This window comes from Mus caroli, chromosome 8, assembly GCF_900094665.2.
Source record: "Mus caroli chromosome 8, CAROLI_EIJ_v1.1, whole genome shotgun sequence".
Classification (NCBI taxonomy): Eukaryota; Metazoa; Chordata; class Mammalia; order Rodentia; family Muridae; genus Mus; species Mus caroli.
In genome coordinates, this window is record NC_034577.1 from 322,714 (window position 1) to 349,551 (window position 26,838).

At 45.4% G+C, this 26,838-nt stretch overlaps 2 protein-coding genes across 9 annotated transcripts in view; one reads left to right on the forward strand and one right to left on the reverse strand.

The window, feature by feature from the left end:
- The window catches only part of Pex11g (peroxisomal biogenesis factor 11 gamma), an 11,058-nt gene extending 5,337 nt beyond the window's left edge, over positions 1-5,721 (reverse strand). Inside the window, exons 1-3 of one of the 3 annotated variants that reach the window (XM_021169408.2) lie at positions 5,474-5,721; positions 3,674-3,862; positions 1,823-2,001 (exon numbers count right to left, since the gene is read on the reverse strand). In XM_021169408.2, coding sequence (XP_021025067.1) covers positions 1,823-2,001; positions 3,674-3,862; positions 5,474-5,533 — 428 coding nt within the window. In that variant the 5' untranslated portion in view covers positions 5,534-5,721. Of the gene's footprint in view, positions 1-1,822; positions 2,002-3,673; positions 3,863-5,283 lie in introns of all 3 variants that reach the window. The other 2 variants (XM_029480391.1, XM_029480392.1) reach the window with 2 other exon arrangements.
- An 8,647-nt stretch (positions 5,722-14,368) lies between these two features.
- The window catches only part of Tex45 (testis expressed 45), a 16,414-nt gene continuing 3,944 nt past the window's right edge, over positions 14,369-26,838 (forward strand). For 2 of the 6 annotated variants that reach the window (XM_021170529.1, XM_021170534.1), the window contains exons 1-5: positions 14,369-14,475; positions 16,768-16,869; positions 19,233-19,809; positions 22,367-22,470; positions 22,561-22,661. In XM_021170529.1, coding sequence (XP_021026188.1) covers positions 19,251-19,809; positions 22,367-22,470; positions 22,561-22,661 — 764 coding nt within the window. In that variant the 5' untranslated portion in view covers positions 14,369-14,475; positions 16,768-16,869; positions 19,233-19,250. Of the gene's footprint in view, positions 14,480-16,767; positions 16,870-18,108; positions 18,207-19,232; positions 19,810-22,366; positions 22,471-22,560; positions 22,662-26,838 lie in introns of all 6 variants that reach the window. The other 4 variants (XM_021170530.1, XM_021170531.1, XM_021170532.1 and 1 more) reach the window with 4 other exon arrangements.

Here is a 26,838-nt window from a genome sequence, read left to right on the forward strand (position 1 = left end):
TACATGTGACAAGCCTGGATCCACATGGGGAAAGGAGAGAACCAGCACCCACAAACTGTCTGACCTCACATATGCACCATGCATGTTACATGTGAACACACACAAAAGTAAATAAATGAAGTAAATAAAGGGTTTTTTTTTTTTAATAAAAAGGCTGGGGATATATCCCTTAAAAGAGAAATCAGTACGGAGGGCAATCAACTTAGCTAGGTTGGTGGTGAGGCCCAGACCAGTGAGAAAAGAAAAATAAAAAATAAAAAAGAGGTGAAAGGCCAGCAAGATGGCTCAGCAGCCAAAGGTGCTTGCCACCAATCCTAAGGGCCTGAGTTCCAACCCCAGAACCCAAATGGTTCAGGGAAAGGACCAACTCCAGTAAGCTGTCCTCTGAACCCCACTTGTCCACTATGGTACACACATGCCCCACATGCCTCACATGCAAATGTTTAAAAGACATTTTAATCAAATAATAAAAAAAATTAAACTTAGAGGACAATGACTGAGGAATGCCATCTCAGGTTGACCTCTGGCCTCCACATGCTCATGTATGCCCTCACTCGCATGCAGGGATAAGAAAAGTGATGAGGAGCCAGGGAGATGGCCCCATGGTTAAGAGTATTGCTTACAGCAATTGGGACTTTAGTTCTGACCCCAACGCCCACATGGCAGGCTGGGCATGGTCTTGTACAGTTATCCAAGTGCTGAGGGTTAAGGAGTGGGGACAGGAGGGCCATTGAGGCTTGCTGGCTGCCAAACTAGCCGAAAACAAAGTCTGGGTTCAGGCCAAGACATGCCCTCAACAGAAAGGTGACAACAGTTCCACGTCCTCCTCTGCCCTGCCCTCAAAAGGTGAGGGCACACATGCACACACACACACACACACACGCCACCACCACATTCACACACAAACACAATCTATAAACTCATGTTTAATGGGACTGGAGGAGGGATTCAGTGGCTAGGACCAAGTGTACTGCTCTCGCAGGGGTGGATAGGGTTCCCAGCATTCATGTTAGGCAGCTCACAGCCGAGGGTAACCAACCCCACAGACGCCAGCATCCTCCTCTGGCACAGGCACACGCACTCATATGCACTAAACCATCAACACAGTAAGAAATCAATTCTTTCTTTAAAAGCTTTCAAAAATAAATGCATCCATTAAGAGAGAATGATGACACAGAGAGAGGAGAAGAGAAGCGGGAGATCAGAAGCAGAGACACACTCGAAGACACTGAGGTGCCAGCTTTGGAGGAGGAGGGGGGCACAAGCAGAGATGTGGGCTGGCTAGATGAAGACACATGTGGACACACCGTGGAGCCTGCAGAAGGTCCTGGCCTTGCCCTACCTGGACTTTACACCATGGAGTTAATTTCAAGCTTCTGACCTCCAGTACTGTGAACTAAATGACCTGTTGTTTAGATGATCCCATTTGTATCCTAACTTTTACAGCAGTTACCTTACCAGAAACAAAACAGAGGGTTAAACAGCAGGGAGGGTGGGGGGCCCTGCAGAGATGGCTCAGCAGCTGACAGCACTGGCTGCTCTTGCAGAGGACCTGTTTTTGGTTCCCAGCACCCACACAGCAGCTCACAACTGTCTGTAACTCCAGTTCCAGGGATATGACATCCTCTTCTGGCTTCTCATGGGGCACTGCACACACAGGGTGCACAGACATACATGCAGACAAAACATTCAAACACAGAGTTAAAAATAATAAATTTAAGGAAAGAGATTCTAATACGTGAAAGGTGGTCAACTTTTGGGCCTCTGCTGAGGTAACAGCCATTGGGGACTTCAGGTGGCCCCTCTGGCAGATATCACTTACTTGACAGCTCCAAGAAGTAGAGAGAGAGTCCAGAGGGCTGTGTTCAGTGTCCACCACCAAGCAGAGTCCACCCGGAGGACCTTGGCATCGGCAGCCCAGGCGATATGCTCACAAGGATAGTACAGTTGATCAGTCACATTACTCAGGACAGACAGCCATCGGATGAAGATGTCCTCCTCCTATAAAACCAAAAGGTGGGAACAGGCCTGCAAGTCAGACCTCCCCACTACCCATCTAGGATGGTCCCGTTCTGACCCCACAAGCCTTCCCTGTGACCACAGTCTGTGTTCTGGTGCCTGAGTAGTACAGCCTACTGCTAAGAGCTGTGCAAGAAAAGAGCTAGGCCTGGCTTCCTCTACTCATGCTCACCGGACAGCTCACTGGCTCTCAAGCAATGGAATCTCCTCAAGAGCTGTCAAAACCCTAAGTCACAAACATTGCAGGAGGACAGGGCTAGACACCAAAGTTTGTTGTTGCACACATATAAACACGCCTATATGTACGTAGTAACCTCCAGGGCCAGAAGAGGGCATGAGATCCCTTGAAGCTGGAGGTAGAGGCATTTGTGAGCAGCTGTTAATGGGTGCTAGGAACCATATTGTGATCCTCATGATTAAGCAACAGGTGCTCTTAATCACTGAGCCATCTGTCTGGCTCCACAAATTTTGTTTTAAAGAAAGGGTCTCATACATCTGAGGCTGGTCTCAAAATCACTCTATATGCGCTTGACTTCTAGGGTGTGTGTGTGTGTGCTATATATGCACACTAGTGCAAGTGCTTTTGAAGACCAGAAAACGGTGTGATGTTCTCTAGAGATGGAGTTATAGACAGTTGTGATTCCCCTAATGGAGGGGTGTCAACATAGGGAGGGTGTGAGAGTATAAGTGTGTGTGTCCACAGCACGTGTGTGGCGGTTGGAAGACAAGCTCAGTGCTGTCAGTCCTTGCATTCTATTTTGATGGGGGCAGTCTTTCTCCCCACTCCTCTCACCAAGCTAGCTGTCCTTCATGCTTCTGGGGACTCTCCTGTCTGCACATGTCACCTCCCTGTAGAAATGCTATTGTCAGAGACATTACTTTAACAAGATGTATGTGGGCCTGAGATTTGAACTCAGGTCCTCATACTTGTGCATCAAGCACATCACTATCTATCCACTGAGCCATGTGCACAGTCTGCACTGTTTGTTTCTTTCTGAGACTGTCTCTCTCTCAGTCCTGAAGCTCACTACATAGGCCAGGCAGCCTGGGCAATGGGATTCCCCAAAGGATCCTCCCATCTGTGCCTCTCCAAAATGGGATTACAAACGTGGGCCTCCACACCCAGCTTATTTTACATGGGTTTTGGGAATCACACTCAGGTTCTCAGGATTACACAATTATTTCACCGACTGAACTATCTCCCCAACCCAGATCTTAAACCTCAGATCCACTTGCCTCTATTTCTCAAGTGGTAGGATTACAAGTGTCGGCCACCACCCCTGGTTTGGGGACTTTCAAAGTGTGTGTGTGTGGGGGGGGGGGTTCAAAAGACAACTTTCAGGAGTGTTTTCTCTGTCCATCTAAACTCAGATGATCAATTTACCTACCTGCTGAGTTTGGGAGTATGGCTCAGCAGCAGAGCCCCTGCCTAGAATCCTCCACTGAGGGGCAGTATATGTAGCTTAACAGTAAAGTGCTTAAGTAACATGTGCAAGGCTCCAGTTCTGTGGCCAATACTGCCATAACAAATAGTAAGATCACTCAGTAAGAAGCATTTTGGAGCAAGCCCTTAAAACATCCATGGAAGCCACTGCTCTTGATCCTTAGGAAGTTCAATTTCCCTCTCCCTACAGCCCCATTAACCATTCATTACCTTTGTCCCCAGGCCATACTGCTTAGTGTAGACAAATATGGCCGGGTCATCAAAGAGTCTCAAGACAGTCCTGCAATGATTGAACTGGGCTGACACCACCAGCAAGCGCCTTCCCACTTCGGACCTGTTGGGGCATTGTTCCACTAGGACCCCACCGATCAGCTGGCAGCAATACCCCAGTGTCCGGATCTGTGGGAGACCAGAATCGGTTACCATGGTTCCAATCATGGCTGAGCTGCAATCCCTACCACACACCCAGCCATGGGCACTTTAGGATGGAACCTGGAAAGAGTTGGAAGAGTTGCTGGGCACGGTGGATCAGGCCTATACTTCCCAGTACTTGAGAAACAGAGGCAGGAGGATCACCTCCAAGTTTAAGGCCAGCCTGGGCTACTGAGATCCTGTCTCAAAAAAACCCAGAAAGTTCTAAGAGTCATCAAACTCCAACACAATCTGAAAGGTTTTTATCTTTTGTTTCTTTCTTTTGGTTGCTGAGGCTGAGTCTCATGTTCACCTCACTCACCGCATAGCCCAGCAAGTCACTGTCATGCCCCTGCCTCAGCATCCGCAAGGCTGTAATAACAAGCATGAGGCACTTAACCTAGCTAAAACTGAAAGCTTCTTTCTTTCTCTCTTCCTTTTTTTAAAAGATGTAACATTATTGTAATTTGTTAATTTGAGACAGGGTCTCACATAGCCCAGGCTAACCAGACACCGTGGTCATGATTAGAATTCCTGATCCTCCTGTTTCCACCTCCCAAACTCTGGAATGAGAGGTGTACAAGCATCTGGAGTACCTGGGACTGAGACCAAGTTGTGCACGATACACAAGCACTCTTCCAATTGAGCCAACATCCCAGGCAAGGCAGAAGTTAAGAGGAGAGCTTGACATCAAAATCCAAAAAGTGCCACATAGCCAGGTGTGGTGAGGCACACCTGTCATCCCAGCCAGTATTTGGGGAACTGAGGCATAAGGACAAGAAAGTTCAGGGTCAGCCTGAACTACAAGGTAAGTTATAGACAACCAGAACTACATAACAAGGTCCTGTTTCAACAAAGAAGAAGAGGGGAAGAGAGTGGAGGGGAAGGGAGGGGAGGGGGAAAAAAAAAGAAGAGTGGCCATGGGGAGTCCCATTAGAGTGCTAGCTTGCTCACCAATGGTTGAAATGACAGAAAACAAAACTATTTCCCACCTCCTGGGCTCTCCTTTGCCCACAGGCAGGGGCACAAGGCTCTTCCCGCCTAGCTCTGCCTTTAGCAGGACTGAAAAAGCAGTCTAGGAGGCAAAATAGTCATTTGCTTGGAAGACTTTAGAGAGGGGGCCATTCAGTAAGACACTTAGAACACGGAAATTTAGCCCTTGTATCTTTGTTTCTTTTGTTTTGAGACAGGGTATCCTGTAGCCCAGGCTGGCCTTGAACAGCTGATCTTTCCATTAGGAATGCCGAGATCACTGGCTTGTGCCAATATATCTGGTCTGTGCAGTGCTGAGGACGGACCTTAAGGTTTCGTCTATGCTAGGAAAGCAGTGGGCTACAGTCCCAGATCTTTTATTATTTCACTTGCTTATCAGAAATGATTAGTTTCAAGCTGTGTGTGATGGCACACACCTGTAATCCCAGCAATTCGGGAAGCTGAGGTAGGAAGTTCTCAGGTAAGACACCAGCCTGCAGACAGCCTGCTGTCATGTAAGACACCGGTCCCTTTAGGACCCCCTCTCTGGCCTGTTTTCCTTATCTCTGAGACCTGACCAAACTCCAGGTCACTCCGGTCCCGCCAAGGCCCCAGACTTCCTCTCACCAGGCGGTCCCGGACCCTGTGGGACTCCAGCGCGGAAGCCAGACGGTTCACCAGAGCCATGGCAACTCGGTCTTGACGTCACCCAGGGCGGGGTCAAACTCCTCTGGAAAGGGCCGAAGGTCCGCGCAGGCGCAACTGCCCGCCCTTTGTCCGAGTACTGCTACCTTGTAGGCGTGCTAGCCCGAACCCAGTTTGCAAATGTATTACTGCCACGTCTGTCCTCCCTGCCCACGGGCACCCAGAATGACCTTCTAAGCCTGTTGAAATCCGCTCCACCGCTGCTTAGGCAACTTCGCAAGCAAAATGTTTCAAAAATTAATTCATTGCCTACGGGCGGGGGGCGGGGGAGGGAGTGGGGACAAGCAAAAGCGTGTGTCAGAGCCACACAAAAGGGATTTCTCCTTCACTTGTGAGCTTCATGTACCTGCTTTATCAGTTTGTCTGTTCTGAGCATCTGTGACTGGTACTCTCACAAGGCGTCTTGATTTTCACTTTCTTTGAGGAGTGATTAGATTTATTTATTTTTTTATTTTATTTTATTTTATTTTTAGGATCTCATTTAGTTCACGCTATCCTTGAACTCACCATGTACTCAAACTGGCCTTACACTCCTTATTTAGTCTCCCAAATGCTGGATGATAGGCATGTAGCACAAGGCTCCAAGACATCATTAGATGTTACCTGGCTACAAGGCACCTTTAGAAGAAAAATGAGCTCGGCAGGGAACAAGTACCATTAATCCCAGCATTCAGGGGGCAGAGGTTCTCCGTGAGTTCCAGGCCAGCCAGATCTACATAGGGAGCTCTGGGCCAGCAGAATGGCACAGTTGGTAGCGGCTCATGTAGGTCAAGCCTGAAGACATGAGTTCCATCCTTGGGACTGGCATAGTTGAAAGTAAGAACCCACTCTGGTGCTAGCTGTCCTCTAACCTCCACAGTTATAGTGTGGTGCGCGTGTGTGTAAAGACAACTACAAAATATTCAAAGTTCTCTTCCACTCTTCCTTCCAGGAAGGACAAAAGTTGATCGCTAAAGGTATTTGATCCATATCTACCTGAGCAGGGCACTCAGAGGGTTCACCTTAGCCAGCTATGTTTTGTTTTGTTTTGTTTTGTTTTGTTTTGTTTTGTTTGGAGGAGTGAAGACACAAGTATTTTGAGTATTTGTTTTGAAAGAAGATCTTATGTAGTCCAAGCTGGGCTCTAACTGAATTAATTTGTAGCCAAGACTGGCCTTGGACTTCTGGTCCTCCTGCCTCCACCTCAGAAGTGCTGGCATGACAGGTGTGTGCCACCAAGTCTGGTTTGTGTGGTGCTGGGATGGAACCCAGAGCTCTCTGCATGGTAAGCTGATGTTCTATACTGAACCACATTCACAGGCCCCAGAACAGTATTTTTTTTTTTTTTTTTTTTAAGATTTAAGTACACTGTAGCTGTCTTCAGATGCACCAGAAGAGGGCATCAGATCTCACTATGAATGGTTGTGAGCCATCATGTGGTTGCTGGGATTTGAACTCAGGACCTTCAGAAGAGCAGTCAGTGTTCTTAACCACTGAGCCATCTCTCCAGTCCCAGACCAGTATTCTTAAAGTGACAAAGTCTTGTCTCTCAGGGTGGTGAGTTATGAGTAGGTGGATAAAGGCTAGATAAAGGATAGGTAGTAAACCTTATTGAGGAGAAGGTTGGGAATATAGGTCAATTTGAAAAGGAAAGCCCAGTGCTGGAGAGATGGCTCAGTGGTTAAGAGCACTGACTGCTGATCTGAAAGGTCCTGAGTTCAAGTCCCAGCAACCACATGGTGACTCACAACCATCCATAATGAGATCTGACGCCCTCTTCTGGTCTGTCTGAATGACAGATACTATATATATATATATATATATATATATATATATATATATATATAGTATAACAATAATTTTTTTTAAAAAAAAAGAGGGAAAAAGAAAGAAAGGAAAGGAAAAAGAAAAGAAAAGACCCAGAATCAAGCAAAGAAATGATTTCACTCAGGTCTGATATGGTGAAGCAGTGAGTTTATTGAGGCTGCTTACAGGAGCAGGGTAATGCAAAAATCTCTAGAAAGCCACCCCAGACTGGAGGACAATTGAGAGAGCTGCATTCGTAAAGCTTCCTGCTCAGCTGGTAGGCAGCCTAGCTATTCAGACAGTGTCCTCTCCCCATCTGCTCTTTGTGTGTTTATGTGTGTGTGCATGTATGCACATGCACGTGCTGTGTGCTCATGTGAGCATATGCTCTCAAGACCAAGTGTATGGGTGGCCTCAGAGGGCAGAAGCATTGAATCCCCCAGAGCTAGAGTTACAGACTGCTATGAGCTGCACGAACTTTGGTCCTCTGGAGGAGACATATGTGCTTAATTAATTCCTTGGCCGTCTCTTCAGCCCTTGTTTGTTTCTAGAAGAGTGGTTCTCAGCCCTTCTAATACTGCAACCCTTTAATACAGTTCCTCATGCTGTGGTAACTCCAACCATAACATTATTTCTTTGCTACTTCATAAGTGTAATTTTGCTGTTATAAATTATAATGTAAATATCCGATATTCAGGATATCTGATATGGGAGCCCTGTGGGAGTTACTGCCTACAGGTTGAGAACCACTGCTTTAAAAGGTGGCGGGAGGGCTGGAGAGATGGCTCAGCGGTTAAGAGTACAGACTGCTCTTCCAGAGGTCCTGAGTTCAAATCCCAGCAACCACATGGTGGCTCACAACCATCTGTAATAGAATGCAGTACCCCCATCTGGTGTGTCTGAAGACAGCTATAGTGTACTCATATGAATAAAATAAATAAAACTTTAAAATAAAAACTGTTGCCAGGTGTGGTGGCACACGCCTTTAATTCCAGCACTTGGGAGGCAGAAGTAGGTAGATTTCTGAGTTCAAGGCCAGCCTGGTCTACAGAGTGAGTTCCAGGGCTATACAGAGAAACCCTGTCTTGAAAAACCAAAACAAAAAACAAAAAAACAAAAAACAAAAACAAAAAAAACTGTCTACCTCTCCCTTCTAAAGGGGGAGGGGGGGCGTGAAGGAAGTAAAAGATGATTCGATCACTGGCAATGTGCCCTGGAAAGAAACATTGGTATCTAGGCCTGTTTCTGTCTCCCTTCACTTCCTGGAAATCATGGAAACTCTGGCCATTGTGTACTGAATCCCAAGTCCAAGCTATAAAGCCAAGAAATTATAGACTAAAGCCTCCCAAGATCATAGACTAAAATAACTCTTTCCTTCTAATAATTGTATTTTATTACAATAACAGAAAGCTAATACAGTGACTATACAGACACACACAGACACACACACACACATCCCTCTTTTGCTAATCTCTTTTTTTAGGTTTGTTAACATGATAATATGTATCATAATTCCATCTCTTCTGAAGTGGAGTCATACTCCACTTGGTAGACCACAATGTGTTTTTCCAGCCATTTGGGCTCTGTCGATCTTTTGATTCTTAGGAGTAAGGATGTTATGAACACTCAGGAATATGCACTTATTCCAACCCCTGGTTTCTATCTCTCTTCATGAGGGTGTCATCGCTGTGAAAGGGCAAGAACAATGCAACTGAGAAGGAAGCCAGCCAGGTGTAGTGTTGCACGCCTTTAATTCCAGCACTTGGAAGGCAGAGGCAGGAGGATTTCTGAGTTTGAGGCCAGCCTGGTCTACAAAGTAAGTTCCAGGATAGCCAGGGCTACACAGAGAAACTCTGTCTCAAAGAGAGAGAGAGAGAGAGAGAGAGAGAGAGAGAGGAAGCCATTTAATTGGGGCTGGCTTACAGTTTCAGAGGTTTGGCCCATTATCGTCATGGTGGGAAGCAGGGCAGCAGAGTTTTACACCTTGTTCCAAAGGCAGCTAGGAGGAGAAGGTTCTGGATCACAGTGGCCAGACTTCAACATATATATGAGACCTCAAAGCCCTGCCTTCACAGTGACACATTTCTTCTAACAAGACTACACCTCCTCATAGTGCCACTTCCAGTTGGCCAAGCATATTCCAACCGCCATACAATCTGTGCGGTTTGGATTGACTGACTCAAGTGGTGATTTTTTCCTTTCTCTTCCTTCTTTTTTTTTTTTTTTTTTGAGAGGGTGGTGATAGATGGTTGTTGTAGTTGTTGTTGTGTGTGTGTATCTGGAAATAAGCATATAGAGGCAAGAGGTAAACCTCAGATGTTGTAGTGGCTATTCCTGGTTGTCAACTTGACTATATTTGGAATGAACTACAATCCAGAATTGGAAGGCTCACCAGTGACCTTTATCTGGAGGCTTGGAGATCCTTATCTGGATCTTGGTATGGAGATCTTGAGCCATAGTGGCTATGGATTCCAGAAGATTAAATCTCCGAGTTTAAGGAGATTTAATCTGGGCTACACCTTTCATCTGGGATTAAAGGTGTGGTGGAACACACCTTTAATCTGGGCTACACCTTCTGCTGGAGACAATATAAGGACATTGGAAGAAGGGAGTCTAGCTCTTGCTCCTTCGCCTGCTTGCCGTGTGAGACTGAGTAACTGCTAGATCCTTGAACTTCCATTCACAGCTGCGACTGAACCATTGTTGGGAATTGGGCTGCCGACTGTAAGTCATCAATAAATTCTTTTACTATATAGAGACTATCCATAAGTTCTGTGACTCTAGAGAACCCTGACTAATACAGATGTCTTCCTTACCCTGTCTCCCATTCTCCAAGAAACACCAAGATGCTTTACAATTTGCAGGCCATGTTTTTACCAGCTGGTGAAGAATTGAACTTGATTTGAGTGTTGAAAAATACTTAAGCCTTGGTCTTTGTAGCTGACCTTGGAGTTGCCAGCTACTGGTCTGAGAGTCACTGCCATTCCCCAGCAATATCTTCCTCCCCAACAGAGAACAGCCACAGGAGGCAAGTCCACTCTGAACACCTGCAGTAGGCACCATGGAACACAAATGAGAGGGGACAGACCTCTGTTCTTTTTCCATTTACTTGTTGTGGGTGAGCATGCAGGTGCTGCAGTGTGCAAATGGCTGTCTGACAATTTCAGGAGTTGCATCTCTCCTTCTTCCATCTACAGGGACTGAACTCAGTCATCAGTCTTGGTGGTAAGCACATTTAGCACCTGAGCCATCTCACCACACCTCTGTTCCTAGTTGATGAGAGTAAACGATATTCTCTATACATCATGGCTTCAATTCTTTGTAGTCCTTCCTGTAAGTGATTCAGATACTGAAGAAGCACAGAGCTTCCTAGGCAGGCACCCTACTGATGATCTGTCCTATCCTGCTCCGTGATCTGCCCTCCAATGCCTGCATTGCCAGCAATTGGCTGGAACTGTTTTTGTGAGAAGGAACCCATCCAAACTGCTTCAGTGTTTGTTATAACTTCAATTTTTACTTTTTTAGACAGGGTCTTAGCAAATAGCTCTGGCTGGCCTGAAATTCCCTATGTAGACAGGGCCAGTCTCAAACTCACAGAGAGCCACCTACTTCTGCTTCCTGAATTCTGGGATTAAAAATATGTACCACCATGCCTGGCCTTCAGAATTTTAATAGATCTCTCTCTCTCTCTCTCTCTCTCTCTCTCTCTCTCTCTCTCTTAAAGATTTATTCATTTATTAATATGTAAGTACACTGTAGCTGACTTCAGACACTCCAGAAAAGGGCGTCAGATCTTGTTACAGATGGTTGTGAGTCACCATATGGTTGCTGGGATTTGAACTCATGACCTTTGGAAGAGCAGTCAGTGCTCTTACCGGCTGAGCCATCTCACCAGTCCTCTTTTTAACTGGCATTATTGAAGTATAATTTACATACAATGAAACTCACCTTTTAAACATTTATTTGGGGGGAGGGGAGGAGCCCTGTGTGGAGGTCAGACAACTTTCAGGATTCAGTCTCCTTCTACCATGTGGGACCCCAGGACCGAGGGCTGGCCTTGAACTTACAGAGATCCGCCTGCCTCTGCCTAACCAAGTGCTGGGATTAAAGGTGTGCACCACCACACCTGGCCTCATCAGTTTTCTTCTTGTAAAGACAAGATGCTACTGTGAAGACTAGCCCGGCCTGGAGCTTGTGATCACTACTACTCTTGCTTCTGTTAAGATTATAAAGCTGAGACTATAGGTGATCACCAGTATTCCTGGTTACTAGCAGAGCACTTGCCTACCAGTGTGGGAGGACCTGACTTCCATCCATAGCAATGAAAAGAGGAAGGAAAAAAAATGCACCTTTGTAACCCAACTCTGAGCTTTTCCCAGGAACCCCAGTTCCTTCTCTCTCCCAAAACCCACTCAAAACAAGTCCTCTACCCCAACACACACAGCATACATATACACATACACTGTGGTAGTATGCTTGGCCCAGGGAATGGCAGTGTGGCTTGTTGGAAGAAGTATGTCACTGTGGGGGTGGGCTTTGTTTTTTTGTTTTTTGTTTTTTTTTTTTTTTTGGTTTTTCGAGACAGGGTTTCTGTGTAGTCGTGGCTGTCCTGGAACTCACTTTGTAGACCAGGCTGGCCTCGAAGGGGGTGGGCTTTAAGACCCTCCTCCTACCTGCCTGGAAAACAATCTCTTCTGGCTGGAGTTGGATCAAGATGTAAAACTCTCAGCTCCTTCTTCAGCACCATGCCTGCCTGGACACTGCCATGCTTTTTGTCATGATGATAATGGACTGAACTCTGAAACTGTAAGCCAGACCCAATTAAATGTTGCCACTGGTCATGGTGTCTCTTCACAGCAATATAAACCCTAACTAAGACATACCCATAGCACACATACACACATACACATACATCTCACCTCACACACACATACTCACATGTATATATACACACACATACCCATATCTCACACACACACACAGACAAGTCAAATTTGTCATAATTTATCTAACGAAGGGTATGTTTCCAAATAGTTCAGATAGTAGGGTAACAGGCATTTAAAAGGTACCTTGAGGGGATGGAATGGAGGCTTTGTGGAAGGGTTACATGGAAGGGGGATATCATTTGAAATGTAAATGAATAAAATGACTAATAAAAAATTATAATGCATCTCATTTCAATTGGAACTTATATAATAATGGCAGAAATTCAATAAAAAGGAAAAGGAGGAGGAGGAGGAAGAGGAGGAGGAAAAGGAAGAAGAGGAAGAGGAAGAAGGAGAAGAAGGAGAAGAAGAAGAACCTTGAGGGGTGCTGGTACTGTAGCTCTCCGTTGGCAGAATGCTTGCTTAGCATGCATCAAGCCCTGGATTCCATCCCTATGACCACATAAAGCAGACATGGTTGTGCACATCTGTCATCTCAGCACTGAGGAGGTGGAGGCAAGAGGATCAGTTTAAAGCCATCCTTGACTATATCACAAGTTGGAGGCCAGCCTGGGATACATAAAACCTGTCTCAAAAATAAACAGGGGCCAGCAAGATTGTTCAGAGAGTGAAGGCACTTGCTGTTCAAGTAAGGGGAGTTTCTATGCCCTCCCTTGTTCCCCAATAATGATACAGAGACCTTTATCTTTATCAAAAGCTTCAGGCACTATAGCTGGGCAGATTCTGAGCTATTCTAACCCAACAACGCAGGTCTGGCCCACTTCCCAGCCACATGGCCCATTACCTGCCATCTTAGTCTCTGGTCCTGGAACCTCCTTCTTTATCCATGTCACCCCAGGTCCCACCTGAAACTCTCCCTCTCTCTGGACTCAGAAGTCCTGACTTTTCCTCTCCTGCCCAACTATAGGCTTTCCAAGTCTTTATTTTAACCAGTCAGAAGATGGTGAAGGTGAAGAACAATGGTTTACAAAATACTGAGGAATTTTGATACAAAAATTGTGATACAAAATCAGGAAATGCTTTATATTAATGATAATACTAAGGTCTGACTACCACCAGATCTGTGGGTACAGAAATCAGCATTTGAATACACAGTGCACAAAAACATATACACATACACTCACACACACACACACACACAACTTACCCCCTAGGACCCGAATGGTAGAAGGAGAAAGTTGACTCCCAAACATTTTTTCCTGACATCTACAGACCACCATGGAACACATGCACACACCCACATATATACAAATAAGTGTGTTCTAGTTCCCTTTATATTGATGTGGTTTAAATACTCTTTAAAAAAAAAAAAAGAAGAAGAAGCAACTTGGGGGAGAAAGAGTGTATTGCAGCATATGACTCCAGGTGGCTTTCCATTGTGAAGACAAGGTAGGAACTTCAGATAGCTCCTCACATCACATCCACAGAATGGAAAGAATTAAATGCATGGGTGCTCAGTTCTTGCTCAGTGTGCTCATTGATTTCTCCACACTGTATCTAGGACCCCATGCCTAGGGAATGTTGCCACCCACAGTGAACTGAGTCCAAGCCCATTAACTCAAGACAGTCATGTACAGTCAGGTTCACAGGCCTACAACTGTATGTACACAACCTCCTCACAGAGACTCTTTTCCCAAGTGATTCTAGGTTGTGTCCATTAACAATTTAAGTTAATTCTCACAAAAAAATGGTACTTTTAAAATGGTATTTTTTTTTTAAGGAATTCAGTTTGTAAAAGGTTCTTTGGCAGTCTGTGACCCCTAGCATGACAAGAAGGGGCCAGAGACTCAAGGACATCAGTGCCTGAGTGCAGGGTCAAGATACAGATAAACAGAAAAACAAGAAGAATATTACTCTCACCCAACCTACCCCCACATACACATCTACTTCTAAATTCATCACTATTCTCCTTACCATTTCCCAGATCACAAAACTGAGGCTCTGAAAACTCAAATTCCATGCTTGAGTCTCCTGCAGAATTCAATCCCAGATCCTCAAGGCTGCCCCCAGAGGTAGTCACACCTATGTGACAGCATTATCTGGGAGTACTCTTGAGGTCACAATGACCTGGGCCAGACCATCTTGAGTTAACCTCTAGAAAGGACCAGAAGACCATCCCCTGGGATGACCAGAGCCAGAAGGGATCAGAGCAATCAGACAGGAGCCAAGGTCAAGATTCATTAACCCAGTAAGGTAGGTCTGTATCTTTGTCCCTGTACCCTATAGTACTAGGATCTGAACCTAGGATCTCAAATATGCTATACACACACACAACCACTAAGCTACCGCTTTAACCTAAGACACAGGTTGGATATAGCCTAGGTATTGAATATTGGTTTGGGAATCCCTTTGTAAATTTTGTATACTTTGCAATCTTTGTGTACTTTGTAAATTTTGTAAACCCTCGTGGCAAGAAAGTAGCCAGCCCCCTCAGCCAGACCTCCCTAACTGTCATAAAGGTGTTTCCAAAATCTGTAATAGTTACAAAGGTCATCTCTAGCCCCTTAACAGAACCCTCCTTAGATTATGCTAATTTTAGGTATAAAGTCTGAACAAAAGCCACCAAGCTCTGAACTTCCCACAGAAACCCACCAATTCCTGAGTACGAAAATCCATCAATCCCTGAACAGAAAAACCTACCAATCCCTGAGCTCACCCAAGCTCAGAACTTGAAATCCGGCCAATCCTGACCCTGGAAAGCTCTGCCCTAGAAACCTCCACCCTGCAAGAACTCCTACATAAGCACTGTACACTGTCCAGTTGCTTGCTGTCTGTTCCCTCCTGGGACCATAGGCAGCCACTCCTGGATTCTTCCATCCACTCCATATATATATATATATATATATCTGGTGTGACTCTCATATGTTCCCCTAGAAGATACAACACCCCTGCTGAGGAAGCTTCCTCTTTCCTCTCAGAACTGTGTGGTTCCTGGGTTTCTGAGTTCCAGGATACCTTCCCATGGAGCAGAAAGGCCAACACTAGGCTGGACTCCAACTTGATATGCAGTCTAGGATGGCCTTAAGTTTACGTTCTTCCTCCCTTCACCTTCTAACCTTGGGATTGCAGGTGTATCACCACGATTGGCCTGTGCCTCGCAGAGGATGGAGCCCAGGTCTCCATGCATTTTAGGCGAGCACTCTGATCATCCCATGGTACTGGCATCTCTAATACACGGGGGTCTTCTGCTGCAACTAGGCTTCACCAATAGCCTCTCATAGGCTCTCTTCATGATGTCCAGCCTCAACTTCTTTGCATGACCCCTTCAGTCCTAGCCCATCAACTGCAATTGAGGCTGTACCTTCACCAATGGCCTTTCCTGACCTCTCACACTGCAAAGCCTCAGCTTCTCTCCATGACCCCCTCATGCCTTCAAAACCAGTACCACCTGGGTGACTCTTACACATTACCAAGTCCAGATGCCAGTAGAAGGACTATCTCTGGAATGCAGCTTCTTTGTGCTTCTTAGAAAACACTTTCTAGAAGGCTTCACCTCTTCCTTTTTTTTTCCCCCTGAGACAGGGTTTCTCTGTATAGCTCTGGCTGTCCTGGAGCTCACTCTGTAGACCAGACTGGCCTCGAACTCAGAAATCCATCTGCGTCCGCCTCTGCCTCCCAAGTGCTGGGATTAAAGGCATGCGCCACCACACCTGGCTCACCTTTTCTTAATAACCACTAATTTCTTAGCTCCAGCTAACCAGCATCAATTGTCCCAGTAACCCCTTCTAGTCTTGACTTTAAAACCAGAGCCATATGGCTGAAGCTGCTGAGTTCTGCTGCTTGCTGGGGCTGGAACATGCCCCCTTTTAATTTTTTTTAAGTTTTGTTTGTTTGTTTGTTTGTTTTTTGGGGGGGTTCTATTTGTTTGTTTGTTTGTTTTCGAGACAGGGTTTCTCTGTATAGCCCTGGCTGTCCTGGAACTCACTCTGTAGACCAGGCTGGCCTCGAACTCAGAAATTTGCCTGCCTCTGCCTCCCAAGTATTGGGATTAAAGTCATGCGCCACCACCGCCCGGCTCCTCTTGTTCTATTATATCATCAACCACCTTCCTGTTTTCCAGCTCCCTCATTGCCTAAGCTTGTCTGTCCTGGAACTTGCTCTGTAGACTGCCCTTGAGCTCACAGATCTACAAGCCCCTGTCTCTTCAGTTCTGGGACCTAAGCTTTTCTCTATTTGGTAATTGTTCTGCCCCAGGCTGGCCTTGAACTCAAAGATCAGCTTGCCTCTTTCCCCTGTGATTAAAGGCATGTAACATCATGCTTGAGCCTAAGCTTTTCATGGCCACTATATCTCAATATCCAGATCAAAAGCCTGTGTCTTCAGTCTTTTTTTAATTTTTACAATTTTTATTAGATATTTTCTTTATTTACATTTCAAATGCTATCCCGAAAGTTCCCTACACCCTCCCCCTGCCCTGCTCCCCTACCCACCCACTTTTTTCTTATTTTTTATTTTTCATTATTTTCTTTTGTTTTTTTGAGACAGGATCTCACGTCTTCCAGCCTTAAGATCTGGATCATGGGTGTGCCCTCAATTTCTGGATTGTAGTTCATTCCAGATTAAAGTCCAAATGAAAACAGTAACCAGGTAATAACACCTAACTTGATACAATTATCTCTAGTTCAATTGCAAAAGTGTAAGTTTAGCTGGGTAAGATCTTTCCTGGTGGTCACTGCTCCTTTAACTCCTCTTAGTGTCCATGAACACAGGATGTACATTCACTCCACATCCCTGGTACCCCTTTACCCTTTGAACCACACATTTTGTATCTTTTCTCTATAACCTTGTTACCTTTGATCAAAATGTTCTTCTTAAGAGTAAATAATAGCATAGAGTCAAAACTGGGTTGTTTTGAGACCTCCTTTCTCAATGCAATTAATTTGACTCTCTTCACCTTATCCTCAGACAGACCTTTAGGACAAGGGCATAAAGCAGCCACATTCTTCAGCAAAATATCACAAGAACAGTCTATAGGCCACATACTAAAATCCTTCTCCTCTGAAACTTCTAGAGCCAGGCTTACACAGTTCAAATCATCCTCAGCAACAATGTCTTCCATTTTCCTACTAGGATAAACCCATTAAGCCCCACTCAAAACATCCCACTGCTTCCCACATTCACAGTTGTAGAGAGAATATCTTGTCTGTTGTATGGATGCATCACCTGTCAATTAAAAAGCCTAAAAAGGCTATGGCTTATGGCTTAGGCAGGAAATAGAGGTGGTACATCTGGACAGAGGAAGGATTCTGGGATAGAGCCAGGCAGGAGATTGACAGGGAAGAAGTGAAAAGACAGATACATGGCACCTGAGCACAGGTAACCAGCCTCATGGCAGAATGTAGGTTAAAATAATTGGGTTATTTAGTTATGATCTATTCAGAGAAGAGTCTACCTATATCATCAAGATATTTGTAAATATATTTTGAGTCTGAGCCTTATTTCTGGGAGTATGAGGCTGGGCAGAACCAGGCCTAACTTCTAAACAAAGTCCAAAAATTCACATTCTTTCAAACAAAAGCATGGTCAGGCCTATCACAGTAATGTAGTATGTAGCATGACACACTTCCTCTAACAAGCTCACACCTACTCCACAAAGGCTACTACTCCCTGGGCCAAGCATATTCAAATCACCACAGCTACCAATGTTTGTGTTCAAGTCAATTTCACCATTTATACCAGTGGTTCTCAACCTTCCTAATGCTGCAACCCTTTAATACAGTTCCTCATGTTGTGGGGAGCCCCCAACCATAAAACTTGTTGCTACTTCCTAATTTTGCTACTATTATGAATCATAATGTAAATCTCTGTGTTTTCTGATGGTCTGAGGTGACCCCAGTGAAAGGGTCAGTCAGCACCGAAGGCTTCCTGACCCACAGCTTGAGAACCACTGATTTACGCAACCCGGGACCCAGTTCAAGGTCACTGTGAGTGTGCTGCTTCTTACCTCAATTAACTCCCAACAGTTCTCACAGGCCTGCTTGGAGGCCGAGTAACTGGCCATCACAATGTTTAAATATTCATTAATATATGTATGAATATCTAAATGAATGTGTGTGTGTGTGTGTGTGTGTGTGTCTAGCCCCATCATTAGCTAACAAAAATCTGAGAGTTCTTGTTCTATTTTTGTTAACTGATGTCTGGGGTAACCTGTCTCAGGATTTTTTTTTTTTTTCTTTCCTGTGATAGCAAGTTAGGGAGGACAGAGTTTATTTCATTTTACAGCTTGCAATCCATTGTCTAGGGAAGTCAGGGAAAGAACTCAAGGCAGGAATCTGGAGTCAGGAAATGATATAGAGGCCATGTAGGACTGCTGGTTACTAGCTTGACCCTCAAGTTCTGTTCAGCCTTCAGCCTGCTGCCTTATAGAAGCCAGAACCACCAGCCCAGAAATGGCACCACCCACAGTGGGTTGGGCCTGCCTACCCCAATAGTCAATGAAGAAAATGCTTCCCAGGTCAGTCTAATAGGAGTATTTTCTCAATTGAGGTTCCTCTTCTTTTTGTTTTTAAAATTTTATCTATTTATTATATGTAAATACACTGTAGCTGTCTTCAGACACCCCAGAAGAGGACGTCAGATCCCATTACAGATGGTTGTGGGCCACCATGTGGTTGCTGGGAATTGAACTCAGGACTTTCACAGAGAAACCCTGTCTCGAAAAAAACCAAAAAAAAAAAAAAAAAAAAAAGAACTCAGGACTTTCAGAAGAGCAGTCAGTGCTCTTAACTGCTGAGCCATCTCTCCAGCCCGAGGTTCCTCTATTAAAAGGGCTCTAAGCTAAAGGAGCTGGCAGAGTACCATAATACCCTCTACACAGTAGGTGCCAAATAAAGAGACCGTCTCTTTCTTTACTCTTCCTAGGGTCGGGCCAAAAAATGAAAGCCAGCAATGTCCTGTTGTGGGAGGAGGTATTTGTCAGGAGACCAAGCCTTTGTCTTCGCCCCTTGCAGGTAGAGCGGGGCCTCACGATGCCTGTGTGCCCGTTGTCCCTGGAGTTCCTCAAGGCCTCACACTTTTCTTTGGGTCCTGATCCGCGGCTGCATGATGGCACTATGCAGGGCACATCGCACAGGGACTTCCCAGCCTATTCCGCTGTCACCTTGGTCCAGCCCCCCTCGTCACCACCACAGCAAGGCACAATCTTCCAAAGGGAAGCGCAGTGGGCTTCCCAGAAGCATGTATCGGAGATGCGCCGTGCGTTCTCACCACCACCCACGTTACAGTCGCAAGATGAGCTACAGGAGCGGGCAATTGAGCACTCGCAAGCCATGCAGATAAGCAATCTGCACTTGCACGCAGATATGCGTCCTGTTCTCAACTTGTCCATTGCACGTGCTGACTATGGCTGGCCAGAGCTACCACCAAGCGCCCGCCTGGACATCCGAAGTGCACGCCTCCTCTTTGACAGGGATTCGATGCCCTCTGGGGACAGGAAGCAGCTGCGCATGCCGCTCACCTCATACCAGGCACACTATCCGCCCTATGATGCCATCACCCCTCGGCCCTGTGTGCCCTGCAGCCATCTAGGTGAGCATATTCCCTAGCCATGTTGTACCCAAAGGCACTCAGAGTCGCCCCTTGCCCCCCACCCTACCATAAATGGTCACTTGTCAACATAGAGAGGAAAATGCTTCTTTCTAGCTGCCAACCAGTAGAGATGCTGCTGCTAAAACCTCCAGGGCTAAGGATATTCAGTTGGTAGAATATTTACTTAGCATGCACAATACCCTTGTATTCCACCCCAGCACTAGGTAAACTAGGCCATCAGCAATCATCCCAGAGTTGAGGAAGTGGAGGCAGAAAGATCAAGTTTTCTAAGATCCTCTCTCTCTCTCCCCCTCTCCCCCCTCCCCTCCCCCTCCCTCTCCCTCTCCATCATACATACATACACACACACACACACACACACACACACCACCACCACCACCACCAACAACAACAACTACTACAGTCAAGCATGGTTGTGCATGCCTGTAGTCTCTGCACTTCAGAGGCTGAAATAGAAGTTCGAGACAAGTCTTGGCTACAGCATGAGTTCAAGCCTAGCCTCAGTGACTTATTAAAATTCCCCAAATAAAAAGGGCTAGGGGTGTTGCTCAGTGGTAGAACACTGGACTGGTGATGTACAAGGGCTGAGAGTTTTTAGAATTTTCTGGCAATGTCTCCAGTACAATTGTAGTTGCTGTCAGTAAGAGAACTCCCTTTGAGTTGGGCTTTGGGGGTGGGGTGGGGGTGGGGGTTGTTTCTATTTGCTTCTTTTGTGTGTGTTTGGGTGTGATTGTATCAGTTAGAGGACAACCTCTGGTGTGAGAGCTCAGACACCTTCCACCTTTGTGGGTCCAGAGAATGAACTAGCCATTCTTTTGGTTTTGAACTAGTGAGATTAGTATATAGCAAGCTAAAAATAACAGAAAAAAAAAAAAAGCAACTATAGTAACTAGTCTTAACTAGTAAAACATCCTCGTATTGGGTCTCAAAGAATCCAGCAGAGACCCACCAAGGTAGGGAATGCTCACTAAGGTAGGCACCTGGAGCCCTTCACCCAGACAGTCCCAGGCAGAGCAACTTCTCCTTAGGCAAGACTTCCAACCAACAACAGCTGGGAACGACCTGCAGCAGAAACTTACAGAATGGTGACACTTGCCTTTTACCCCAGCATGAGACCCTGTCTGGGGGTGGGGGCAGAGGCATATGGATTCCTGTGAATTCCAGGACAGGCTGGTCTGCAGAGAGAAAGAGTGGTTGAGGAGACTGGGGAAGCTGAAGCAGTCAGAGGGAATTCCTCACTGAGCTGTCTTTCACTGCACTGCGAGCTTGCTTCCCTACCGCAAGGGCTTTTCCATCACGAGATGAGCAATGGCAATGTCTGTTGGCAACGGTTCACCTCCTAGTGGTTCTCCAGTACATGTTTCCATTCTTGGGCTCTCTTGCTCTTGCTGCTTTTCGCTTCTTGTCAGAGTTAGAGGGGACATCCCACCCTTGGAGAACACTCTAAGGCAGGCATGCTGAGGTCTAAAATGGGAGGAGGGCCTGGCTTCCAGAGCTAGTTTCTCAGTTCATAAAAAAAGGGTGTGCATTTGGCCTGGAGCTTACTCAGTAGGCTACACTGGGTAGCTAGCAAGCTCCTGGGATCTGCCTCCTTAGACTGAGACCACAGACTTGGGCCACCATCACTGAATTGTTTGTGTGGATTCTGGAGTTCCAAACCCAGGTCTTCATGATTGTGGAACAAGTGCTTTACTGAGTCTCCCCAACAGTGCTTTCCTGAGTGTCCCCAACCTTCTTTTCTTTTTCCTATTGAACACCAAATTCAGGGTGTCAGATATACTCCAATATGCTCAGATATACATAGCAAGTGCTCTACTGGGGTCTCATTCCTATCAGGCTCTTCAAGTCTCTGAGCCTCGAGGGTATAAAATGAGTGAAAGGCTTAATTCAGCCTAAGCTAGGCCTATGACCCAGCACACAGAAGAGCATGGTGGCCAAGCTCAGAAGAAAGAGGGGAGGAACTTTGGCATGGAGGCCAAGCTTGTAAGCTAGCACTGTAAGGGAGACAGAGCAGGGTTATCAGTTCATGGCCATCTCCAACTATGTGAAAAGTCTGAAGCCAGCCAGGACTACGTGAGACCCTGTCTAGGGGTGGAGGCAGGAGAGGAGAGAGGAAGGGAGAGAAAGGGAAGGGGGAATGACCTTAGCCTAGGTACCTGTCTCCGTACTTGGTGGCCATATTTTTTTCTTACATTTATCATGTTTATAGGTATGTGCACATGCCCCAGGGTGTGAGTGTGGAGGTCAGAGGCCAGCTTGCAAGAGGCATTTCTTTCCTCTCACCATGTAGAACTCAGAGATCTAGCCCTGGTCATCAGGCTTGGCAGCAAGCACCTTTACCCACCATCCCATCTCAACAGCTCCCCTTCTCTTATCACTGTTTTTAGTTCTTTGTTTTGTTTTTATCTGAGAGATAATGATCGAATGATCAGGGTTGCCCAACTTACCTTCCTGTGGGTAGAGTTCCAGGTGGCCTTAAGGCTGCAGAAAAATCAATCCCATTCTCTCCCACGCCCTTCTCATTCTTCTTCCTTAGGGGTTCCTAACACCCTGAAGTGGAACTACAAGGGACAGAAAGACACCTCCTACAAGAAGCAGTTCCAAGCTCTCCCAAGCCCACCAGCCTTGATGTGTAAGAGGGTAAATCAAGGTGGCATTGGCTCCGCTGGGAGTGGGTGGTAGCCATGGCAACCAGGGTAGTTCTGACCTTTCACCTTACTTTGTCCTCAGGCCTCCTCCAGTGTAAACCTAGGAGACAGCAAGGTTGGCTATAGTCCCCTGTGTTCCCTCGTGAAGCAGACCTACACACCTCAGGGGCTGTCCCCATACAGGTACAAAGGCCACTCTCTCCCTGCAGTTGGCTTTCATCAACATGTTGGGTGTACTACTCAGGGCTCCTTAACTTTTGCTTGCCTTGGAATTGTTCAAGCTCTACCACAGCATCATATTGCCTACCAAAGCACCTGCTGGGAATATGGCTCACTGCCTGAGGATGAGAGTCTGAGTTCAAATCCTCAGCACCTACCTAAAAAGCTGGCTGTGGCCATGTGCCTGCCATCCCCATGGAGTGATACACACAGACAATCGGGATGACTGGGGCTTGTCAACAGCCAGCCTAACTCCAAGTTCAGTGAAACTCTGTCTCAGAAGGAGTAAGGCATGATCCAATGAGATGACTCAATGGTTAAAGTGCTTGACAGCAAGCCTGATACCTACTTGAGTTCAATCCCCAGGATCTGCCGCAGACCCTCTGGGCCCCTGTGCCTGCGTAGAAAAGAGTCTCTAGAGTAGATGGGCAAAGAGTCGGATGGGACAGACAGACACACACACAAGAGAGGTGTTGAATCTGAATGTAATTTTCTGGTAAAATATGAGACTATTATATTACAGCGAATTATCAGGAGCTACAAATCACAAGTAAGACAAGGTACACTGAAATTTACCAGATACAACAGAAAAGAATTTGCAAGAACTAGTTAAATGTTTACATTAGGGATAACAAGCCCTGCCTGGGAAAAGCCTAATGCCAGGCAGGAATTTCACACTTTAAAGTTAATAGCACCAGAAGGTTTAACTCTTTGACAGGCCTCAAGAATAATGGGGTATCTCGGAGCTCTAAATTCTAGGTCTTGTAAAACTTTATTTTGTCTGGAGACTTTCTTACTTATCAGGATAGTATATTAACTCACTCCTGACATGGAATGTAATCTGTAGTAAAGATTTCTATCTCAGTGAGATTCCCAGTCTCTTAATGGCTATGTTTTAATGTTTTATGGTAGTGTTTAATTAGTTACTGAATAGGTTAAACTCCTTGCTGCTATCTGGAATCTAAGAACACTGGGAAAAGGCTTTAGCTATGTTAGAATACAATCTTAAAAGGCATTTACTATAAGGTAATGCTTAATAGAGTGCACGTGAATCTATACATTAGACTAACGCGGTGGAAATTTGATTATTATGGGTTAGGNAAAAACGCCANACCTCNGGGAGGAGAATTTACATGGAACTCCTATCCTCAAGAACNGCTTCCAGGCTTTACGCCTGTCAAAACTGACCCAAACTGGAGGGCTGACTTTCGTCAGGCCTCCAGGAGGAGAGTCCTAGAAATTCATTTCTCATGAGCAGCTTTTTGGCACTACTGCCTCACAAGCTGGCTCCACCGGAGTCCCTTGACAAGGATCCACATAGCAGAAGGAAGGAACAGATTTCCATAAGTTCTCCTCTGACCTCCACATGGGCACGATGGCAAAAACACAGGCAGGTACATGTGCACACAGAGTTAGGCACACATATACCCTGTGTGTATATGACACACATATACCAAAGCACCAAAATCAGGAAGAGATAGCTGATCACACTGTAAACCCCCACGATTGTGTTATTTACCAAAAACAAACAAACAAACAAAAAAGAAAAGCTGTTTCTAGCTGTGGGCTTGGCTCACCTTAAATCCTAACCTTTAATCCCAAACAATAAAGGGAAGTTAGTTTGTAGAAGGAAGCACCCATGTATGAAAGTGATGTCTAATTGAATGACGAATCAGAGAAAGATTTGGCAGAACAGGATATGCCCAACTCTCTCAAGAAGAGAGAGGATAGAGAAGCAATGTAAGAGGGAGTCCAGAGGGAGAGAAGGAGGAGGTAGTTTTACTGAGAGAGTTTTTCAGAGACAGGTTGAAGAGAGAACGAGATAGACACAGGTAAAGACAGAAGGAGCCAGAGAATGAGAAGGAGCCAGATCATAACAGATTGAGAGTTGAAGGCCAAGCAGAGCAATTCAGTCAGAGGCTAAGAAAGAAACAAGATTTAATCACTCAGCCTAGAGAGGAGTTTGAGCCAGGACAGCTGAGTTGATCCAGCCAGCCAAAGTACAGTAAGAACAAGAAAGAGTGAACTTTTTCAGCAGTAAGTCTCAAAGGCTAAAAACACTATTAAGCCTAGATTAGATTATACTGAGGCTAGAAGCTTTCACAATTAGGCCTAGGTTAGCAGACAGAGGCAGAAAACCTGGAACAATTACATCAGGTGAACAAAAGTTACTTTTACATAGATCACTTGCTGCTCTTGCAGAGAACCAAAGTTTTGTTCTCAGCATCCATATGGTAGCTAACAACAACTTGTAACTCCAGTTCCAGGAGATCCAACACCTCTTGTAGCACCCACACAGGGGCACATACACACGGGAGCACTGTTCCTTGACGAACAACACTGCCTGCTGTTGTAGAGAATCCAAGCTGGATAACCAGTGTCATCACATGTAACCACATGGCAGCTCACAACTGTTTCTAACTCTAGTTCCAGGAAATCTGACTCCGTCCTCTTGTCTTCTCAGGCACCAGGCATGAATGTTGTGTACAGATATACATGCAGGCAAAATACCCAAGCACATGAAGAATAAATTAAAAAAAAACAAAAACAAAACTTTTTTGTTGTTTTTAGTTTTGTTTTTTTTTTTTTTTAAATGTAGCGCTGGCTGCCCTAGAACTCTCTCCGTAGACCAGGCTGGCCTCAAACTCACAGAGATCTGCCTGCCTCTGCATCCTGAGCAGCTGGGATTAAAGGAGTGGGTCACTACCACCTGGCAAATAAAAACATTTAAAAAGGGAAGTTGGATGTGATGGTGAATGCCCTACATCCCATAACTTGGGAGGCTATAAATGAATTTTTTATTTTCTTTATTAGATATTTTCTTTATTTACATTGCAAATGCTATCCCAAAAGTTCCCTGTCCCCCCCTCCCCCCCCTGCTCCCCTATCCATCCACTCCCACTTCTTGGCTCTGGCGTTCCTCTGTACTGGGGCATATAGAGTTTGCAAGACCAAGGGGCCTCTCTTCCCAATGATGGCTAACTAGGCCATCTTCTGCTACATATGAAACTAGAGACACGAGCTCTGGGGGTAAAGTGAATTTTTAAAAGTTGATGATTTTTCTCTATCTTGGATAGCTCCCAATTAAATGAGAAAAATACTATAAGATTTCTTTAATCAAGCTTTATGGAACAATAACTAGGCAGTCATTGATCTATTCTAATTCTCTAAACAGATCTGGCTCCATCCCAGCCAAAATCCCCAAGATACTTGCATTTTAGTAGTGGTATGGGTGCTCTCTGCTCCAGTTGTGTTCCCATGGTATCGCTCCTGGAACCCTTTCTTGTAGCAAATCCTCTCTTCTCTCTCCTCTCATCATCTGCATGGTAGCTTGCATGCAAGCACATGCACCCTCCCTCCCTCCCTCTCTTCTTCCCTCCTTCCCTCCTTCCCCTGGCAAGTGGAAGTCCCGCCCTATTCACTCTTCTGCCCAGCCATTGGCTGATCGGCATGTGGCGCAATGTTTACACAACATTGAAACAGGAAATAGTTAGAATAAGCCTTACAATGCTGTGTCTGGATTGCAACAAGATATGGGGGCAGAGAAATCAGCATTTGACTAAAACAAGGATAATCTTTACACAGTGCACAAAAACATGCCTACAGGAGGCAAAGAAAACAGTGTGTTTTACTGTGAGGTTGAGGCCAACCTGGTCTACTTAGTACTGGGCCAGCCAAGGCTTCCTAATAAGAGCCTGAAGAGATGGCTCAGAAGTTAAGGGTGCTTGCTGCTCTTGCAGAGGACCCGAGTTTTGTTCCTATCTGTAACCCCAGTTCTTAGAGATCTGACACTCTTCTGGTTTCTGTGGGCACCAGGAATACATGTGATATTCTTACATAATACAGGCAAACACTCATACACACAAAATAATAATCTTTAAAAATAAAAGACTGGACATGCCTTTTATTAAATTTTCAATTTTATTAAATTAAAAGATGGCACATGCCTTTAATTCTGGAACTCCTGTTCTACTTTGTTTTCTGTGGCTCTGATAAACACCAAGGTCAAAAGCAACTTTGAAAGGTGAAAGGAAAAAAAAAAAAAAAAAAAAAAAAAAAAAAGGTGACAAAAACAATATGAGATAAAAATAAGTAAACTATTCCATTGTTGAATGTAACCATGGAAACCAAGGAAAGTGTT